Source organism: Oreochromis aureus, linkage group 16 (assembly GCF_013358895.1).
Source record: "Oreochromis aureus strain Israel breed Guangdong linkage group 16, ZZ_aureus, whole genome shotgun sequence".
Classification (NCBI taxonomy): Eukaryota; Metazoa; Chordata; class Actinopteri; order Cichliformes; family Cichlidae; genus Oreochromis; species Oreochromis aureus.
This window is the reverse complement of record NC_052957.1, coordinates 23,193,566-23,214,148: the sequence shown is the minus strand read 5'-3', so window position 1 is coordinate 23,214,148 and position 20,583 is coordinate 23,193,566. Positions and strand designations below refer to the sequence as shown.

The following is a 20,583-nucleotide window of genomic DNA, read 5'->3' as shown; positions in this document are numbered from 1 at the left end:
GTCTCAAACTGCTATGCAGATATATGATATAGCTTGAAAGACTTAACTTTACTTTTCACAGTTGTGTATGCATGTCACAGCATTAAATTACTGCTAAGATGAGCAATGCAAGTACTGATTTTATAAAAGGACAGCTCTAATGATGCATTCACTCAATGCAAAATACCCAACATTAGCCTGATTGTGCAACAAGAGCTTGATTTTTATTAATGGCTTTATTATGCATACTTTACCTACGCTGATAAAATGCACATCCCAAGCACTCCAAAAACAACCCAACATCGGGTGGAATTAAGCTTTCATACAGTCTGAGTTTTGAGCTGCAGTGAGAGAATGAGCTCAGCCCGCAGCTCACTAAAGATGCCATAGCTAGAAGGAGGCCTTCTGGATAGGTTTCCTATTGAAACGTCAGTGCAAATCCTCAACTGCTTGTTTAAGGGGGAGTAGGTTGCGGTCACTGCGGTTGCCACATTTTGAGAGATTGCTGTGGAGTAAAGTTTGTCAGCCCTCAGGGGTTCCCTAATGGCCTTGGGCCCAATGCCCATTGCCTGTCTTGCCTGTTCTCCAGCTGCCTGTCTGACTGCTGTAAAACTCTAACAGAAAATAACTTTTACTCAAAATGTGAGGACCGCTCATCCCAGCGACTTAAAAGTCCACACGGCGCGGCCTCGACCCCCACAATTACACACCTGCCAAGTGTGAAGAGAATCTGACGAACGGTTGATGAAAAATGCAAAGAACCAAAAGCCGCACAAAAACACACATACAGAGATTTCTTCATTTATTAGTGAGACTAGCGAATGGTGTGTTTAGTAAGAGTGTTAATGAAGCCCATCCACGGAGAATCTCTTCACTTTTTGTTGACACTGTTACATAGAAATTAGTTGCATTTTAGTAAATAGGAATAGATGGAGCTAAGCTTAGAAGACCCTAGCATTACATTATAATTAAGGATTGCATATGTATGTGTGTGTAGTTTGCTAGTTCTACTAATGTATCCTGATATCAGACTTGAAGATTTACAGGTCCACACTAACTTGATGGCACCAATCTTTAAATATTATCAGTAAACGTTGCTTAATTTTGCTGGCTGTTTATGCAAATTTCTTCAGAATTATCACTGCAGTTCCTTCGGTCCCCAGTAATGCACCTGCACTGTGTGAAGTAAATTAAATAAATGGTTGTCAAAAAGTTTGAAAAACACACTGAAATACCCGAGATTGTGGCCATTCAAACTGTAACTGTTCAGCTTTCTCGAGAATTTAAATTACATAATCGAGGAACTGAAGTAATTTGTCATGGTTTCCAACACCAAAACAAACCAAACAGAAAAAAATATGTAAAAAACAAACAAACAACAACAACAACAAAAGACTCATTTCAACTATATTACTTTTACTGTAATTTGTGGCCACACTATAGTTTCGCTCCTGTCGTCAGATCTGTTTCCTCAGATATGGGCATGTTTCACTAGCTCTAGGTTCCTTCCCCTACATCCAAAACATTCTGTCAGGCTAGAAGAAACACTGATAACGAAAAACTAGATAGCCAAGATATCCCTCATCTAAACAACACTTGCTCGGATGCCTGGACTGAAGCCCTTCAAGTCTAAAGTACATTAGAAAAACAGTTGTTCAGACACATATAGAGCATGTAGCTGTAGACTCCCACTCTCCCAAAAAATCTTTCTAACAAGAAATCTTAGAATGAGAGGCAAAGCCTTCAGCTCTCAGGCCCCTCTCCTGTTGAACCAGCTCACAGTTGCAGCCAGATGACAATCAACCATCTCTTAGTTATGGTGCTATAGTCTCAAGCTCCTGGTGGACTGTTTTCTGCACTCACCTCTTTTCACTCCTCCCCTGTTTATACACCACTACTGCACTACTGTACGACTATAGTGTGTGTTTGGTCTTGTCTCCCACGGTCATGGCAGATGGCTTCCCCTCCCTGATCCTAATTCTGCTGGAGCTCTCTTCCTGTTAAAAGGGAGGTTTTCCTTCCCACTGTTGCTAAGTGCCTCTCATAGGGGGATTGTCTGATTGTTGGGGTTGTCCTTTTAATCGTGTACAATATAAAGTGCCTTGAAGCAACTGTTGTTATGAATCGGCATTATATACATAGAACTGAACAGAACTGGGCTGAGACTTGACTCACCTTTATCAGCGTGCATCCTCTTTGCTTCATGGCTCATGTCATGGGCCAGGTCTCCCTCTTTAGGTCCCGGTGCGATGTTGGGTGACAGGCCAAGCAAGGCTTGGTTCATGGAGAGACCATTGTGGTGTGTGGCTGCATAAAAAAATGAGAAAATAAACATTATTAGCTAGACAGGAGCTTAAATCTTCCATCTGTACAATCTGTAAAGCCCTTTAGAGATTTTTTTTCTTTATTTTTTCTTTATTTGTGTTAATAAATGTGCTGTGAAGCAATATAATACGTACGTATCCTGTCTGAGGAGCTTTCTGTGTGGGCTGGGGAGCTGGACACACTGCTGCTGCGGTGGGACGATGGGTGACTGCCTGGCCTCCTGTTGTCTTCTAAGGAAGGAGCAGGGGAGGGACTGTCCGGCACACGTTCCTGCAACCCCAACAGCCACAAAACCACACATGCAAAATAAATATCCAGCGCAGGCTCGAGTGTTACGCCACGAGAAGGAGGGAACTGTGTTTACAGCAGCTAGCTGTTATTAAGACATTGCTTGCTTTCTCTTTTAAAAATTTACCTTTATAACAGAGGTGACCATTCTGGAGGGCAGACTTTGGCCCTGTGCTGCGGCGGCCATATTTGCAATGGTGCTGAGGTGGTTCATCTGGCTCATCGCCATAGTGACAGAGGCTGGGGGCAGGCTGACTGGGATCAGAGGGTGTGGCATCATCATGAAGGGGAGTTCCAGGCCTGAGACACACGAAGAGGTCGTTGGTTACTCAATGATGCATATTATGAGTGAGCTACCCACAGGGGAAACTTGGCTGAAAACTCAGAACCTGCTGGTGTTAATTCAGCAATCAGTAATTCCCACCACTGAGATCCCCTTTAAAATTGGTGTCCAATAACACTAAAGCTTTACAGAGCCAACCGCCAGGAAAAGAAAGGAATAATTCAGATTAATCACATCACGGGTATCTTTCCATGTTAACATAATACACATAAATGTTTTACAGCACGTGTTAATAATAGATACTACTGCAATAATAATAAAGAAAATGGGGACGATAACTATACACACAGTCATTCAAAGACCAAAGTTTACGCTGCAATAAATATGCATCAATTATTCTATGATGAATAAAAAGGGGCACATTATGGAAATTCTCTCAATATTTACATATAAAAAAATATCTCGGTAAAAACAAGGGCAATCTTGAAAGCCATTACCCAAATGACTAGTTAAACGCGCTAATGACAAACAAGTAGCGCTAGGCTACAGTACGGCAATGACTTTAGGCTAATTATAGCCGCCGACAGTGCAGACCAACAGACAAAGAGAAGAAGAGAATGAGACTAAAAAAAGAGTAGGTCGCATTCAGCTCACCCAATAATGTGATTTTCAGGGGTTTTTTTCTCTTATACGAACACACAAATTATTCCATTACAACATCAGAGATATCTTACAAATGTTCTAAATTATTCAATTGCTGTCTGGCAGTAGACGCCTAATTGGGGAAATTGAAGACATTAGCAGCGAGAAAACGTAAAGAAAGTCTAATAAAGATACTGCGGGTGGGGTGCGGTGGAGAGGGGGTAGTAGCTAGTCAAATAGTGGCCCTGAACTGCGCTTCTGAATGGCTTAATGAAAACAAGCCAACTTTCAAAGGACATGAGCACAGACAGAGGGTCAAAGCTAGGTGTCTGTATCCCCCTCCCCTCCCCAGCCGCGGCACCCCCCTCCTTCCCCCCGCCCGCGCTCTACAGGGACTTTGAACTGGCAGGATCAAAAGTGACTGGGAACAGTTTGGTCTCATTCCTCCGCCACTCAGATGCTTTTCCTCAAATGCTTTAAAGAAAACCTCATAGACACTATTGGATCTGATTGAGCCTCTCTGTTGATTTTTTTTAACTCCTTTTTTTCTGTCTTTCTTGGCAGCCCAGTTCAAGGTAAAAAAAAGACAAAAAAGAAAGCTGTGTAGAGAAAAAGGAGGGGAAGAAAAAAAGATAGCGCACTACAGAAAGCTATCCACAAAACAACTCCACTCTTCTTTTTCTGACAAAACATCAGTAGCCAAAGGGCAAGGAGATCTGCATGGCGAAGCCTCTAAAGAGAAGGACACTGGTTGAAAATGAAAGGACATGAGAAGTACTCCTCTCTGTCATTCCCCTCCTTCCAAAAGAAGCATTGATTTCCATAAGAAAGATGGCATGCAGTTTCTCAGTGGCAAGTATTCCCAAACAATATAAAGCAGGGGAGATTAAAGAAAGGCGGAAGCCAAGCAGCACCTTGTATCAGCGCCTCTGCTGAAGCTCAGACTGAATCAATTACCACTCAGCAGGCTAAGCTCAATTAAAAAACACCACAGAGGGCCTGATTGCGGGGGTACTTACTGTAGGACAACATGGAGAGGTCTAGGCTACCTATCAGCCTTTCAAGGCCACTCAAGGGCCAGAGTGAAGAGACTTATTCTGCCTTTGAGGTGTCTCTATTACGCCCATTCAATCAAACGCAGCTACACACACATAAAGGTAGATTTTCACCATATCAATAAAGTATGAAAAAGAGGTGAAAAGTCACTTAAAACAACGCAGGTCTGCTCTTTGTTAGTAACATACCGCCACTTATCTCCCTGTCATATCTTTCTCTTGATGGTATGTGAATTTCATTGATGTGTCTCCACCTGACTGACAGGCTGGCGCGGAAACACAGGACCTCTGTTCGCTCTAAGGGGGTATTAGTCTCGCTTTCAGTGCCCGTCCAGCCCCTTTCTTGTCACCCCATCCTAAAGCGATGTTTCTCCCATAAAGACCCATTCAGGCCACTGTAGGGGAATGTGCCACGGGCCAACAAGGGTGCACCAAATCCTTTTATTTATGGCTGAAAGGAGCCAGGTGAGGAGGATATGCATTTATTCAAGGAATCTGGCATTTTCACAAGACAGTTAGAGTGTTTTCATCGCATTCATATGCAATTTCTTCTCATTTTCTTGATTTTTATTCTCATTTAAATGAAAGGACTATGAATAATTGCTACATTTTTTTTACGTAGGTGATACTAAACAGAGATTTTTGCTTCTTTTTTTGTCCTTTTCAAAAACCAGAATGAAAAGACTCATTAATCGCTGTGATATTATGAAGATATTCCAGTGGGCAAACTGTTAGAAACATATTTGTCAGTTTTCTGTTTATCTCTGATATAGAAGTTCAGACCTGATGAGAGGTGAATTCCCACAAGCCCCCCTCCCAACCACCACCTCTCTCTTTCCTGAAGGGCAGACAATGCATTTGGAGTAATTTACCTGAAGTAAGCCTGAGGGACCTGCAAAGGTGAACTCCTATTTACCATCATTAAAACTACAAATCACTTAATACCAATATAAACAGCTCAGCTATTATGTCGTGCAGTGCTTGGGAGTTCACGCATGGATAAGCAAAGATCTGAATCGCGGAGGATGAATTGAATGAATTAAAACAGCCCTTGGTAGCGACATGATTAAAAAGCTGTTACATCAGAATCAAACCTCACGGCTAATGGCAGGTTTGTTACTTATAAAAAAAAAAGATTTGAAAAAAAGGGGAAAAAATAGATTGATTGACTGTTGAACGGTTTAAAAAATGATTAAAACGCCAGCAGTGATTTATTTTGGTGATTCGTGCCGCAGTTAATCCTCATCGACACAGAACTTCAGCCTTTTTGGCCATCTAACCCAACGGAGGAAAATAAGAGGAGAGGAACTAAGCCATTGTCATTGAAAATGGGATGAGAAAGCAGCCGGGCCCCTTACCCTTAACTCTGTTGTGGACAGATTTCCCCTGACAAAAATTAAACTAGCTCCTACTTGGCACTTTATTATCTCTTCAACTGAATGATTTATTGTTTGTGGAGCGAAAGAACCAAAGAGAGGGGGAAGATTACATTTCCAGCCAAAGCTCAGGCCTGATCTCGTTTTTTACTCCCTCTGTCCAGGAAAAAAGCTCCCGACAAACAATAATGTCAGCTGTAATTGATCGGAGGTCGCTGGCTGGGCCTGCAGTAAAAGCGCACTATTTAAGCGACAATCGGCCCCGCGCTCTTCAGACGCTGGCTAATGAAGCTGTCTGTCTGGGCTATTTACCTTCTCTTAAATGGAAGGGGAGAGATGTACTGTAAGAGACAGGGCTGGAGAGGATCTGCCTCTCACTCCCGTGAAATAGGACCTGCACATGCCTCAGGAATGTATAATTGGTTGGCGCAGCCAAAGCTGGGGATCCGGTGCTAATTAAATGACTTGTTTAAAGCCTATCTGTCTTTGTTTGGGAGGCTCTGGGCTTCAGAACAATGCATTGTAAATGCTGTTGTCAAACAAACATTCCTGGTTATCCTTTGATTTGAATTGAACAAGACAAAGGGCTGATTTGCTCACTGCTAAGCCTTTGGTTTTCATGGTGTTGAGATATTTTTTCCTCCCCTCTTCTGATCTGTCAAACTGAACAGGACCATTCCAGTCAAAGCAGCTAAATGGACTGACTCAGTGCACAATCCATACGCAGCCCGCCGCCGCAAAAACAATCTCCGTTTTCCCTCTTAATTGCGCTTGTAAAAATGCCCCCATGTTGTGTATGCATTTCTCCGACAAAGGTAAAGACGGTGGCGCGCACAAGGAGAGTCTTTGTTGTGGTCGTATCAAGGATTTGCACACCGGTCCCAAAAGGAAATGAATGGCTCATGAAAAAGTGTCTGTCACGCGGCGAGACATTTAGAGGTCTCCATAGCACTAATCAGCTAGTCGTCTTTACTATAACTGTTAATCTCCTTTTTTAAAAAAGGGAGGGAAAAGGAAGTCGAGGTGGACGAGGGGGGTGTGTATGCGTCAGATCAAACATAAGACACGGCCTCCATAAATAAGTCGTCTAGAACTGTGGTGCCACTTTAGACTACACAAGTGCATGCTTCCATGTGCTTGCTGGTCCCACATTCATATACACACAGGCAAACAAGAAAACACACACACACACAGATGGCAGGTTCAGTCAAGGCTGGTGAGTCCTGTTTCTCATTAAAATGGGGGGAGAGGGGAAGGTTTCGAGCTTTGATGTAGCCACCCACAGCCCTTCAGTGTCATTGAATGAAACTTTGAAGCTTTTTGTGTTTACGCAGTTAATGCTGATAATAAAGCAAACATCTTGTCTTTGTTAAATACCTGCTGTCCACTCACGTATGCCTACACACACGCACGCACACTGCAAACGGGGACATAAAACGAATACATCTTGCAGCAACAAAGAGAGGTAAACATGAAAAGACACGGCCGCACGCTCAGACAATGATGCAGTATGGATAATTGTGTAAAGGTACGCGCCGGCGCAAAGCCAGCCAAACATATAAACACATGCGGGAAAAAAAAACATGCTTTACATTCCAAGAGCTGTAACGATTGGATGAATAACAAGCTATTAACGCATCAGCAGACAAAATATGCTCGACGTGCCAAGGCGAAGACGCGCAACTCAGGTGGGCATAGATTTCTTGATGAACTCCATCACGAAATGTAACCCAAAAAAAAAAAAGAAAACATGATAAGAAAACATTTCTGCTTTCATGAGGTAACATAATTGCTTTCCAAACCCAAACCGCTGGAGTGTAACATGTGGTAGAAATTATCAAGGAGACAGACAGAGGTGTTTGTCCATTAAGCGCATAAAAATCTAAGGCAGGCAACTTTTATAGGATAATTTAAATCCTCGGCTCTAATAGTGCGCATTCCTTATGAAAATTGGAAGATCAATCATCTCCGTGACAGATCTGTTGTGGAAGAAGTTCTCGCTATCTTTTAGGTGGTGGCGGCGGGGGGTGCTGAACGCGTTTCGCCGATGCCCCACCTGCGCTAGTCCCCCCCCCCCCAATTTTAGCTGTCTATTTGTCTCTTTGCTGAAAATGTTAACGAACAGGGCAATAATCAAGCCATATGCTTGCATGTGGCAAATCTCATTACAGTAAATGACCTTTACCAACCAATGCCAACATCCTTGTGCTTGATAACACAGAGCGTGCGGGGCGGGCGACACAATGGTGGGTTTTAGTTAACGCAGTCATGCGCGGGAGTATGTGTGTGTGCGAGTGTGTGCGCGGTTGGCCAAGACAGCCAGGCCTTCAGGACACATTAGGACACGGGAGGCATTCTCTAATTTGGGTCGGAACCAGGCTCACTTCGCATTTGCCACACGTCACTCCGAGGATCGCCGCGGAATCGGCGCAGGGGCTCCGACGCTGGATCACTCACAATAAGCGGTGGCACGGAAAGTGCTGCGAGCAGAAGAGGAGAGGCGAAGGAGAGGAGAGGAGAGATATTACTAGCAGCTGTTACTACTGCGGCTGCAATATATTCAAGCCCAATCAATAAAGCTCCTACAGACAGTGACACCCAAGCAGACAGAGGAATCATTTTCATCTGATACTTAGCAAAGGCTCCCCCTTTTAAAAAGATTGCTTTCAGTCAATGACAACCAGTTGTCATTTGACTAAGGCTCCTGAAATGAAATATATTGACGAGTGTTATCAATCACGACCCACTCTGCCATCATATCAATTTAGCCGGGATGGGGGTTGAGGGGTGGAGGGGTGGATGGTGGTGGTGGTAGGGAGGGATCGGTTTGCATGTGGTCATCGGATCATCTGTTTTAATTACAAAATTAGCATCACTACCTCCTGCGCTCTCACTTCCTCCATGACAAGCACCTCTCGAGAGAGAAAATCAGTAACGCTGCAACCTTTGTCAGCGCGAGGTGAATTTTCCTGGAAATGCAGTTCAGTTTGGACTTCAACTGAGGCAGAGGACAACATGTTAAAATATACAGAGATATATATTTGTTTGATTATTTTGCTAGAGATTCTAAATATCATTTATCAAGAAACGCCTTCCTTTGTTTGTTCACCCTGTGAAGGACGTGCTGATTGTGAAATTCCTTTACGTTGTTTGAACTTGCTCACGCTCTCCGTCTTTATCTTGGTCCCAGAGGAGAGGCTTTGTGATGGTGAAGATGTCTGGGCTCAGGAAGGCTGATAGCTCTATTTGGATGAGGGTTCCCATATCATAATTGAGAGAAGAAGAAGAAGGGGGGGGGAAAGCGCTTTTGCGGAACACGACCAACTTTCTTTTCTGTCACGAAACGCTTTTTGAATCCTTCCCGGGCAACGCTACATTTTTACAGTGCAATCACAGTTAAAAGAGAACGCCATTTCGCTGTTGTCATCACCGCGCTGCCATTACTGTTATTGTGTACACACAGTAATATCATTACTCTATGCTAATGTGTCCTCTTAGACATAATCACGGGGAAATGAGAGCGCATGATATCCAGGCTCTAACGCTGCGCCATCTTAACTGTGCGTGTGAAAACGGCTCCGCGTCCGACGCAATCACACACCACGTATATTTCACATCGCTCCGACCTGCGAAAGCTCATCATCACCGAAAGGTTGAATGTCATTTATTACACGTATCACATTTACAGCAAGTGACATTGTCTTTTCAAATTGTGTTGATCTCTTCACTTTCAAAGGTCAGCCCCTTCCCTGGCTAAATTCAACCTGACAGAGAATAGTGAGGAGGGGACAGCCGAACACATGCATCACCCCGGCATCAAAGCGCTCCAAATTAATCTATCCAATTAATGAGGAATGAGGCCTAATGTTGATGAGGGATGACAACTCGACTGGTCAGTTGTTTTTTTATAGCTCTGCTCCTGCTATTGTGAGCTAACCGCAAGAGACAATCAAACAAATATTTCCATGACGCTTTGTCGAGCGCCGCCGCCTCTTCCTCTCCGTAGCGCCGCAACTCCGCTGCCACTCAAAGATGATAGAACTTGATATGGATCATTACGGAAATAATGTTTAATCAATTCCCCCTGTTATTGTAATCTATTTCTGCCGTTGTCTGCGTTTGTGTGTTTTGTAGCTACATCGGTGCGCCTCACAATTTCCCAATCATGCATATTCAAGTGTTACGCTGATGCTTAACAGCCGACGCAACCGGAATTAGAACGAGGACATTAGACTTCATTAAAAAGAGAAATGATTATCAGGTTTATCTTTTGAAATGTCTATTAAAATGTGTGTGTCGTTCTTCACTTATCTGTCACCTGGCTCCCATGAGCCTGGCAGCCTAATAGAGAGATGGTGAGAGCCAAAGCCCAAGAGAGCGACGGAGACCCATCAAGCTCTTCACTCAGACTGGAAGGCTGTCTGTCTGCTCTGCCACTCTCTGTCTCGCTCACTTACCACCACTAGCCCCCGTTTGCCCAACGCTGGCAGCTCAAAGAAATCCTGTTTTGTCCGGAGAAGGACCCTTGATATGAGAAGATTGGGAGAAAACCCAAATAAAATCCTGAATTGCATAAATTAGTCAAGACAATAACCTGCCGCTGTAAAAAGAGGTGTTATGATATGTTCGCGAAATGAGTTCCATTCAGCCTATGGCTACAATCTCTCCAAAGAGCTTTGGCTGACAAAGGCTCCCACAAGAGAGCTAGAGAGGAAGATGGATGAAGTTGCCCCTAGACACTCATATCAGGTCAGTATGTGCTTTATCCCCTAATGGTTAAGGTTAGGATTGAGTAGGGGGTGATACTAGATCTGAGCCTGAGGGCCACTGTTCTAGAGGAGAGGTGCAGGAAGTTGCCACCATCCTCCATCATGGCCCACATTCAGCTGCGCTGGGCCACCAGCACTAGTGCAGCTAGCAGGTTGGAGCGTGTAGTTAGCTAGTTGGATGTGTCCTTCCACCCAGAGAGCTTTATTATTAGAAAGGACATAAACAGACTAATTAAATCGCAGCAGTGGAGCTGGGCTGACAGCTGGCACAGAGAATGTGACCAAACAGATCCCTATCAAAGTGCAAGAGCAGTGTCTCTCTATATGGGTCCTGCTTTTGTGTGCGTGGCTTTGTCTGTGTGTGCTGACACGCATGCCTGTATGTCCAGTAAGTATATGCCGGGGTGCACGTCACCTCTACCCATTTTAGCCCCGTGTTCGGCTCACACTCGACGACTATCATTTCTCCACTCACACGCGCTGTCATCTTAATGTCTTATTTAGCGGCTTATCGCAAAGCGCACTGACTCTCTTATATGCTCCAAAATTGCACAAATGCTATCCAACAGAGCAGTGAACACTCCAGTAATTAGTGCATGGTCTCAAGCCTGACTCCACTCAGCTCTGCAACATGGCCAAGCACGGACCCCATATAGAGAGGAGTCTAGTTATGCATTGATCTCAGAAAATTAAGGCTAACTGCCCCAGATTGCGGCGTCTTGATGTACCTTCTGGATGAGCAATGTACTATACTTTGTGTTGTTTGTGGCGTAAACAAGGTGATTTTTTTTTTCTCACTCGCCGCGCTTTAAAATAAATACATGCTAAATAATTAATGACCCCGCCCACCCTAAAAGCGCTGTTATCCGTGCGTGCAAAAGGTAAAACCACTGATGATGAGAAAATATGGCCTTAACAAGTCAATAATGGCGAGTGCAACAAGAACAGCCTAATCAATGTGGCTGCAACGTTTGCAAACAAGGACTTGAATTATAACGCCAATAATTGATCCCTTCCATTTTTTTCTCCCCACCCCCTTTCCCCTTCATGTGATGTCATTGTTTATTGATTGCTTCTCTCCCGTGAGGGATGATGGGAAGTTTCGGAGTTTGTTTTTTGCTGCGACTTTTGCCCCTCCCACCCCCCCGACCACATCCAAATACACCACCCACCAACCCACCCTTCCTCCATTTGAAATTTGCAAGCTGTAGCACCAGCTTAACCAAAAAGGATTAAGTCCCATACCCAACTGAGAACACAGATAATGCTCAGTAATTGGTAAAAAATGAAGATGAATGGGACAGCTAGATAAGGACCAATTAGCTGCTGGGAGTGTACAGCTGTGGTCTCCTCACAGAGCGCTCTCAGGGGCCAAGGCCCCCTCTTCCTCTCTCTCTCTCTCACACACACACACATACGCACGCAGGCACACGCGCGCGCACGCATGCATGCAAACATGCATGCGTGAGGGTAGGGCTTGCAGAAATTAGCCTGATGACCCTGGAAAGAGAGAATGATGCTTCCTCATCATCTCACCCAGAACCTCTTTCCCTCAACTCCTCACTCAGCCAGGCAAGACTCCAGGTACCTGTCACCACCCGTCCAAACTTCAGACTAGCATGAGGCTTTCCACTCCCCCACCCGCCCCTGTTGGGCGCAGGCAGCCTGGACCGAAGCCACAGATGTTGAGACAAAGGGTTTTCAGGTTTTCATGCATCGCTCCAGAATGCCGCGACTCCTTTTAAAGCTTCGCTGCGATGTTACAGTGCGGACTTGGGAGAGATTTCTTTAAAATTGTAGATTATGTTAGCAGTGACAGTTGTGTCTTCTCCTTCTACCGCCGCGCTGTTGTTTAGCCGGCATGTCGTGGCATCATCTGGCTGATGACAGTGGAATTCCCATATCTAATTACAAACAGGATTTCAGCTCCATTAGAGTTGTGTGGTGAGGAGTCAGATGAGTGGCAGGGCAGCACCCAGTGGCCAAAGAGAGACGGAGGGTGAAAGACAGAGAAGTAAGTGAGATAGAGAAAAGAGGACAAAGGGTGAAACCCCTGCCTTATCGTCTCAACCTGTTTTTTTGTTGGTTTATTTTGAAGTTCCGAGAAACACTTTTTTTCCCTTTCTGTAGCCGTAAAAAAAAAAAGAAACCCAATCCCTTCTCTTGGAATTGGCAGGTGTTTGTTAGTGGGCAGCTGACAATATTTTTTCTCCCAGTAATGAAGGTTGTGGCTGGGGTCAATGCACTGGGAGGGAATGGCGGGCTGTTTATCCCCCTCAAGGCCAAGCGCCACACGTGTTTTGCTTGGTCTGTGATCTGTAATTGTGGCATTTCCTGAGAGGCGCAGGAACAATCCACATTGTGCTTTGAGAGCTCTCCCTCTGCCCAACTAAAGAGTGCGAGGGAAAATCAAAGAAAGACCCCACACACACACACACACACACACACACACACACACCATCCTGCCTCTCTTTACATTTTGATGTCATTCCATCTCCGTATCTTTTTTACCCTTCTCTCCTGCCTCCTCTTCTTCATACATATCTATTTCCTTCTCTCCACACTCACTCAGGATGTTTGGTTATTTTGGCAGAGAGTTGAACTGGCAGTTTTTTTTCCTTATAATTAATAACATTGATGCAAACAGGAAGGTCTAATTGTGATGAATATTTAATGTGAGGGAGAAACATTAGCCTGTTCAATTTACATCAACACAAAGACAGCGGCGGGCAATCCAACTCTACAAACAGTACAGAGTGTCCTTCACTGGCTGGCTCTGCTGTGCTTTGCTTTAAGCGCTTCACAATACAAGAACTGCTTCAGACAAACACTGAGATGAGGCACCTGTATTCTGTATTTTAGCCCGAGGAGGCTTTTTTTCTTTTTCTTTTCCCCTCCACGGGTTGATGTAGTGGCTCTTTTCTGATTAAATGGATCTATGTCCTTAGTGGTATTATCAGAAGGATGCTCATTATCATATCAATTCCTATCGTGGCTGGTAACATAATTTGTGTAAGTAAACACATCCGTTTGTGTGGGTCTTAGTTTAAGCCGGTTGATTATAAAACGCCAGTCCATTTCCTCAGAGCAGCTGTGGTCTGAGTCTGTTTAAAAACAGCATGAAGTCATTCCCCAGTCAGCACTCTGAACAACAGTCAGTCCAGTCCCAACAAAAGCCACAGCCAAATGCGTTTCCCCTTCTGCTACATCAGTCAACTGATTTATACGTCTCGATTGCTATTGGATAATAGGCTCAAGAGCTGGATATATTAGGGATTCGCACTTCAAAAAAAAAAAAAAAAAAAAAAAAAGCTCATAAATCAAACCAGAGCGAGCCACTTTTTGGAATCTGAAGTAAAATCTGTAATCAGGCTTCCTTGTTAAGTCTCGCAACTGTGGAATCCCAAAATGCCTTCATTAAAAATAAAACATGTGAAGCAAAGTCTGGGGCTAGATGAAGAAGACAACATGCTGCTAGCTTGTGTTTCATGGCTCTGCAGTGCAGAGCGGGCCATATATCTCCAGCGTATTATCAGGATGACTCCTGCTGGCCACCCTGTCACAGGAGAGTGCTTGATATAAACAAGAGATTGCTGCGACACCCAGTAATCAATATTAGGATGGTTTCAGTACCAAACATCATTTGTCTCTGCGACCATTCCTTTGACCAAACGAAGCATTAATTCAAATCATAAATCTGAGCTGATTTAAATCCGAGGAGAGTGAGGGAGAGAGAGGGGCCCCTGTCTGACTGCCTGCCCCTAATGATTTATTTTCTACATTTCTGCGAGCGAGAGATTTGTCCATACTCACTGACAGGTCACCTTCAAACGCCAGTGGCAGACTGTTCATCACCATGCAGACGAGCATCTCATCGCTGCGAGTAAATATTAAAGGAAAAGAATCCAATTGATTGTGGATGGGGCCGAGAGGCGTCACTGCCATATATTTCACTCAGAGAGCTAATGCTGTGGCCCATGCACCCACACCTAGAACTGCTCCCCCTTGCCAGAATTATGATTCTACCGGGAGCCTGTGTGGCTGGCTGTGGGCTCAAGGTTACAATTTAAATTGTAAAAAGATAAAACAGTTTCTTATTAGCTCCATTGCCACAGCCTTGCTGTTAGTACTCACATTTATCTTTATTTCCGTGACCTCGCAGGCTCGTATTCTCTCTCTCCTTTTTTTTTTTTTTTTTTTACACACTCCATTCTCTCGGAGTGATGACCTCACACTTTATGCATTTCGCATTGTTAAATCTGCTTAGAAACACATCCTGTTTTCATCTCGCACGCCACAAGCTCCATGGTGTCAAGTATTATTGTCGAAATGTGTTCAGGAGTCAAGCCATTTATTACAGTAAGTGAATCAAAACCTCAATTTAGCGAGCAAAGCTACGGGGATTACACTTGGTTTATAATTCGGAACGGGCTCATGAATCCGCGCTAACATACATTATCATTCTCTTTAATACACTAAGTGCTCGTGTGTGATATTGCAAAAAATCCTTCTGCATTTTAGGGCTAATAATTAATTGAAATGGCACATAGTGAAAAACCAGAGCTCTCACAGCAATTCAATTAGACCTTGTTAAAAGCTGATAGCTTTGGGAAACTGTGTTCACAGTTTCACTTAGCTATTAGGAGTTGTTTTTTTCTTCTTTCAACATAAAACACTTTCGGAAAAACATGACTTACATTACTAAAGCGGGTATTCCCAGTGCATACAAAATAACTAAAATCAATAGTTTATTGCTTTATAAACTTTAAGAAGGCAGCAGCACAGTGGAAAGAGCATCTCATGAAAGAACACCGTGCGAGTCTTTGGTTTAAGGCAAGCGTGTCTGTGTGTGCCTCTGTGTGTGTGTAACCTTTTTATTACTTTTGACAAAGCTCCATTGACACAAGGAACAGCGTGTCTGCTTTAATGACGAGGTGTAGAAACGACCTTCTTCTTTGACATATTTCAGTCTAAACCTGTTTTGAAATTATTGTTATTTTGGACTTTTTAGCCTCGGCTGGAAAAAAAGGAGGCAGGATACATGTAAAGAGAGAATGAAGGGTTTGATTGCCAGCACTGTTTTTTTTGCCTGCTGGGGTACCTTTGGAACAATGCATGGAACTGCATAAGCCTTCACTCCTGCAAATCAAAGCAAATTTGCTCCAACTTACTGACAACCCTGACAAAAATGTAACTTGTTTAATAACCAGTCTGCATTTTTTCCCCCTAATATGTGTTGATTCTCGTTTTATACGGCTGAGGATTGAGATGTGTATAATACCCTGCCTCTCTGGACATTTTCTGTCTATTTTTAAACAGATAATTGTGCAGGCTTGGAACAGATATGAGTTCTGTGAGCGTGTGCTGAAACGGTGGCAAGTGTCTTCGCATGTGTTTGTGTGCGGCTTGCATTTTTCTTCCACTAATGCGAGATGTATTTGTGACAGTGTGTGCGTGTATGAAGGGCATCCTCACCGACACTGGAGCTGAGGTCTCCATTCTCTCCGTCGGCCCCGTGGTGGTTGGCGTTGCCGTGGTAGCTGCTCATTGCCTCCAGCTTGATCTTCTTGACCTTCATGGCCTCTGCGATGGCTGCGTTGGCAGCTGCTGCCGCCGCTGCTGTCAGGCCTGGAGAGAAGAGGCAGAGGAGACAGTGCGCTTACAGACCGCTACATGTCTGCTGTGGCTGAGCCACTGCACCTGCGAAACCTTTCAAAAAGCCTCCTTGGCAAATAAAAAAATGAAGGAAAAAAGAAAAAAGGGGGAGACTTTTGAAATAATAAAACAATGAATAATTTTATACACTATGGGGAATAAGCTCCTGCGAGATCACGACTTTGTTTTTCATCTTCTGACAGGGGATATCTTCACAGCGGGTTATCATGCTGATGAGATGGATCCCCGTGTGTGTGGCAGCATATGATTTTTATGAATGTTTCAGAGACTCTGGCATTCCTCGCCGCTGTGTATTGATGTATTTGTACCTTGATGGAAAAAGATGCAGTCAAGATAACAGCGCATGATGCAAGCACTTTGTGTGTACAACTTATAATAGTGAATGAGGAATAGTGATGCAGTGTGACACAGCGGCGGGGGAGGGGGGGGCAGGCATTAAACATTAAGTAAAGCGGGTTAAACGTGAACAGATATAGGTGCTGAGCTGCGTCTTCTGAATCTTATTGTGGAGGGTACTTCAGTGATACCGTCTAATGCATTCATCAGAGCTAATCGACCTGAATAATACCTCACAGTGCTGCTCGCGTTTCTTACAGCAATACATTGTCGTGCCTCATAATAAGACGGCTCTTCTCAGTGTCAAGGCGAGTCATCGGGCACAATGGAATCCTATAGACAGACCAGCAAGTTTAATAGTTAGAGGGCCATGAGTGAACATTAACTAAGGAATAAAGAAGGAAGCAATATGGGAACTTTTGTATCATCTCTTATTTCAAAATGTTCTGTGGTCTGCAGAAACTGATGAGGCAACAGGTTAAAAGTGTCAGTAATCTTTAAAGTGGCAGTGAGCTTGGCTCAAATATACTCAAATATTCATACTGTTATTTTGTACGCTTCTCACGAGAGAACCAGCCAACCAGTTGTGGCAGATGTCTGCCCCTCCATGAGTCTGGTTCTGCATGAGGTTTCTTCCTGTAAAAAGGGATTTTTTCCTTCCCACTGTCACCAAGTGCTGGCTCATAGAGGGTCATGTGATTGTTGGGGTTTCTCTGTATTATTGTAGTCTTTACCTTGCAATATAAAGCACTTTGAGAGGTGACTGTTGTTGTGATTTGGCGCTAAATGAATAAACCTGAAATGAATTTGAATGTATTTGAGAATTTTACATGGATTTACTTGAGGCCAAAGTTAGCTGCTTTGTTAAACTACATGAATACTGACATCACTGACGTCCCGAAATAGCAAGTTTAGACGTGGTCATCCGCTTTAATGAAGATGAACTTGATGTGATTGACATAGTAGGTCTAATATTACAGCCATACATATGCTGAGCACACTGCAGAGATCATAAAGCACTGGTCTGTCATTGTGGTAGTTCCGGGGTTCTGGTGTATTGAACGTGACTGAAATCTTTATTCATGAGGCTGGTCTCAAACAGCAGGGACAGATAGTGCTAAAGCTCCTCTAGGCTTGGCGTGTCTCAGGAGAGTCCCACGACTCTTCTCGCCAGCCCCAGCAACAAAATCAAAGATGCATGGCGAGAAAAAGATATGTACCTATTACTGGAATCACTCATATCCACAATACGGTATATCACCTGCCCTTTCACTGGGTGCTGCTTGTACTTGATATGCAGGTTTGCCTTACGTTTGACGCAGAACAAAGCGGCGTCTCCGTTTATCATCGCTAAGCTGTCACGTCTCCGTGATGGGACTCAAAGCAGCTATTAGCCATGCATTTGAGGGGAGACACAAGTACAAGGAGAGGTAGAAATCAAACACGTGGCTCTAATAGATACATGCGAGCACATGTGAGCACAAACAGACACACACACTGACAAACATGCGCACAAGAGCCTGGACACCCTTTCCTCTTATCCCCAGCTGATAGGCAGATGGCGAGAGTCACTCTGAGCCTCTGACATGGAGGTGCATATAATTTAAAGCCTTGTTTGCATCTTAAAATACATCAGTACCATATTGACGTACAGTATACATCATGTCAGCGAGGGCCCTCTCGTTTGCAGTGGGCCCTGGCTGCTGTTCCATATGCATAGGCTGGGCAGGAGGAGGAAAAAAAAAAAAAGCCATTGCCTCATAAGAAGGTGATACTTCTCCACATAATGAATGTGGCCTCTGCCCAGTCTGAAGGTCAGCCTTCATTTGTGTATAATGGGCAAGAGTCAACTGTTTTCCAAATGAGACGTATGCAGAACAGACTGCCGAGTAAATATTGAAATCACCTCTGGGCTGTTTGTGTGATAAATTCCCCCCACAAATCAGGTGCTGCTAAAAGGAGTGCAGCAATGGAGCTTTTTGATGCTCTCTAACTTGTAGGAATACGGTGGTTTATTGCACGGCAGCCTATCTGTCCTCAACACATATCTATAATATCATTTTTTTCTTTAGTCGACTAAACTGTAGAGCCACTAAAGCAAAAAGGAAACGGAAAGAAGGAGGTGATGAGTTTTGATCAAACGTTTAGCGAGAAAATAAAGGCTAGGAAATTGATTCGTACCATTGTGAAACGGATGAAATGATCACTTTTCCATTTTTCATTTATCATTCGCCCGCAACATCCACCCCTGTCTTTGACTAAGTGACACACTCCATAAATCGAAATCTTTGTTCTGATAATTGCTTCATTTCGCCGGATCAATTGTCATATCCACACAACGCACACCTCAATACAGCGCGTGTAATAAGGAAGCCAGGGAGATGTTGGCGCCCAACAACAAGTCTATTAAGCCACTAGAAGTCTAAACGTCAACAGGACCAATCCCACTCGGTGCTAATCTGCATTCATTACTATGCAAACAAAACAATCCAGCCTCATATAGTCCTTCAAAGTCACCTTTAGATTCAGACACTTTTCTCGTATAGACGCGCCGGCGAGTCCGAATCCTCCAGAGCACAAAACTAACAGCGCATCACGGTCGCATGTTGAGAGTCACACCAGCGAGGAAACAGAAAGGGGGGAACATTTCAACAAATAGAGAATAGCATGGTACTGTCACATGGGGAGCACAAAACAGCAAATAACAGAGACAAGGTCTGATGGTAGCCCTTGGAGCAGCTGTCATATTAAATAATAATGAAGGATCTATTAATATGCAAAGGAAGCAGCAGCCGACTGGCTTAACGCTGTCATGCCTCTGCATATTGTCAGGATCTTCATCATTAATTAACATGCTAGCTGCCCCATACCTGCGCCAATGTCAGAACATTCTTACAACAAACACCCCAATGCCTGTGCCCTCCGCAACTAACTCTTATAATTAAATTAAAATCAGATTAACTTCACATCAGCACACAAAAGACCGACTTTTACGACTTTCTCTTGCAGTGATTGCAACTCTCCCCCCCCCCCAAAAAAAACAAAAAACAAGAGCTTATCTGCTGTGTTTCTGTTCTCCTCTCTGTTAGGGACTGCACCACGGGCAACAATGAAAACACCGGTTATTTATCGGGCAAGCAGGATAAATAGAGAAGAGACACTCCATGTCAATGAGCATGGCCGCCTAATTTTATGCATGGACTGGTGGCTGCACAGCAATGACAAACTGGGGATGGGAACAACGCGACTCTTAGGTACACTAAACCACTTGAACTGTGCTATCCACATCATGACAAATTTAGTATCAATTACAGAGCGTGCTAACCTTATGACAAGCGGCGGACTCAAAGAGGAGGGGCAGAGGCACAAAGAACTGACACTAAATTACCTGGCGCATACTGGATCTATTTTAAAGCAGCTTGAAGTGGCGATGGATTAGATGATCCACTCTGCAGCAGGGGATGACGTGCTAATTGTACACTGAAAGAGGATAAATATTACTGTATGTTTCCACTTACAGCACTCGTGAGAAGAAGAAGCAACTCTCTGTGTCGCTCTTAAAGCGAGGCAAAGCCAGGAGGCATTAGAAAATATTGTTGTTGTTGTTTTTATCGGCAAAGTACAGGATGCACCTCGGTAAGATGTAGGTGACATTCATTTCTCTAATGGTAAATGCAGTACTCTTGCGTTATTCAAAAGATTGAAGCCATATCCAGGACATAAATGAATTATATTGAAGCTGCTGCTTAAGTAGTGGCCAGAGTGTGAGTGGAGGCCACCTCTCCACTTTAAAGGAGATGTCATCTCAGTGTGGTGTCAGTCCACAGCAAATAATCCGATTTGGGGGCCAATCT

General features: G+C 43.9%; 1 protein-coding gene across 1 annotated transcript in view; it reads right to left on the bottom strand.

The window, feature by feature from the left end:
• dachd (dachshund d) overlaps nt 1-20,583 on the bottom strand; it is a 116,742-nt gene that overhangs the window by 22,298 nt on the left and 73,861 nt on the right. The window contains exons 4-7 of the mRNA XM_031734693.2: nt 16,193-16,345; nt 2,720-2,892; nt 2,439-2,583; nt 2,155-2,286 (exon numbers count right to left, since the gene is read on the bottom strand). Of these exons, the coding sequence (XP_031590553.1) occupies nt 2,155-2,286; nt 2,439-2,583; nt 2,720-2,892; nt 16,193-16,345 (603 nt within the window). The remainder of the gene's footprint in view (nt 1-2,154; nt 2,287-2,438; nt 2,584-2,719; nt 2,893-16,192; nt 16,346-20,583) is intronic.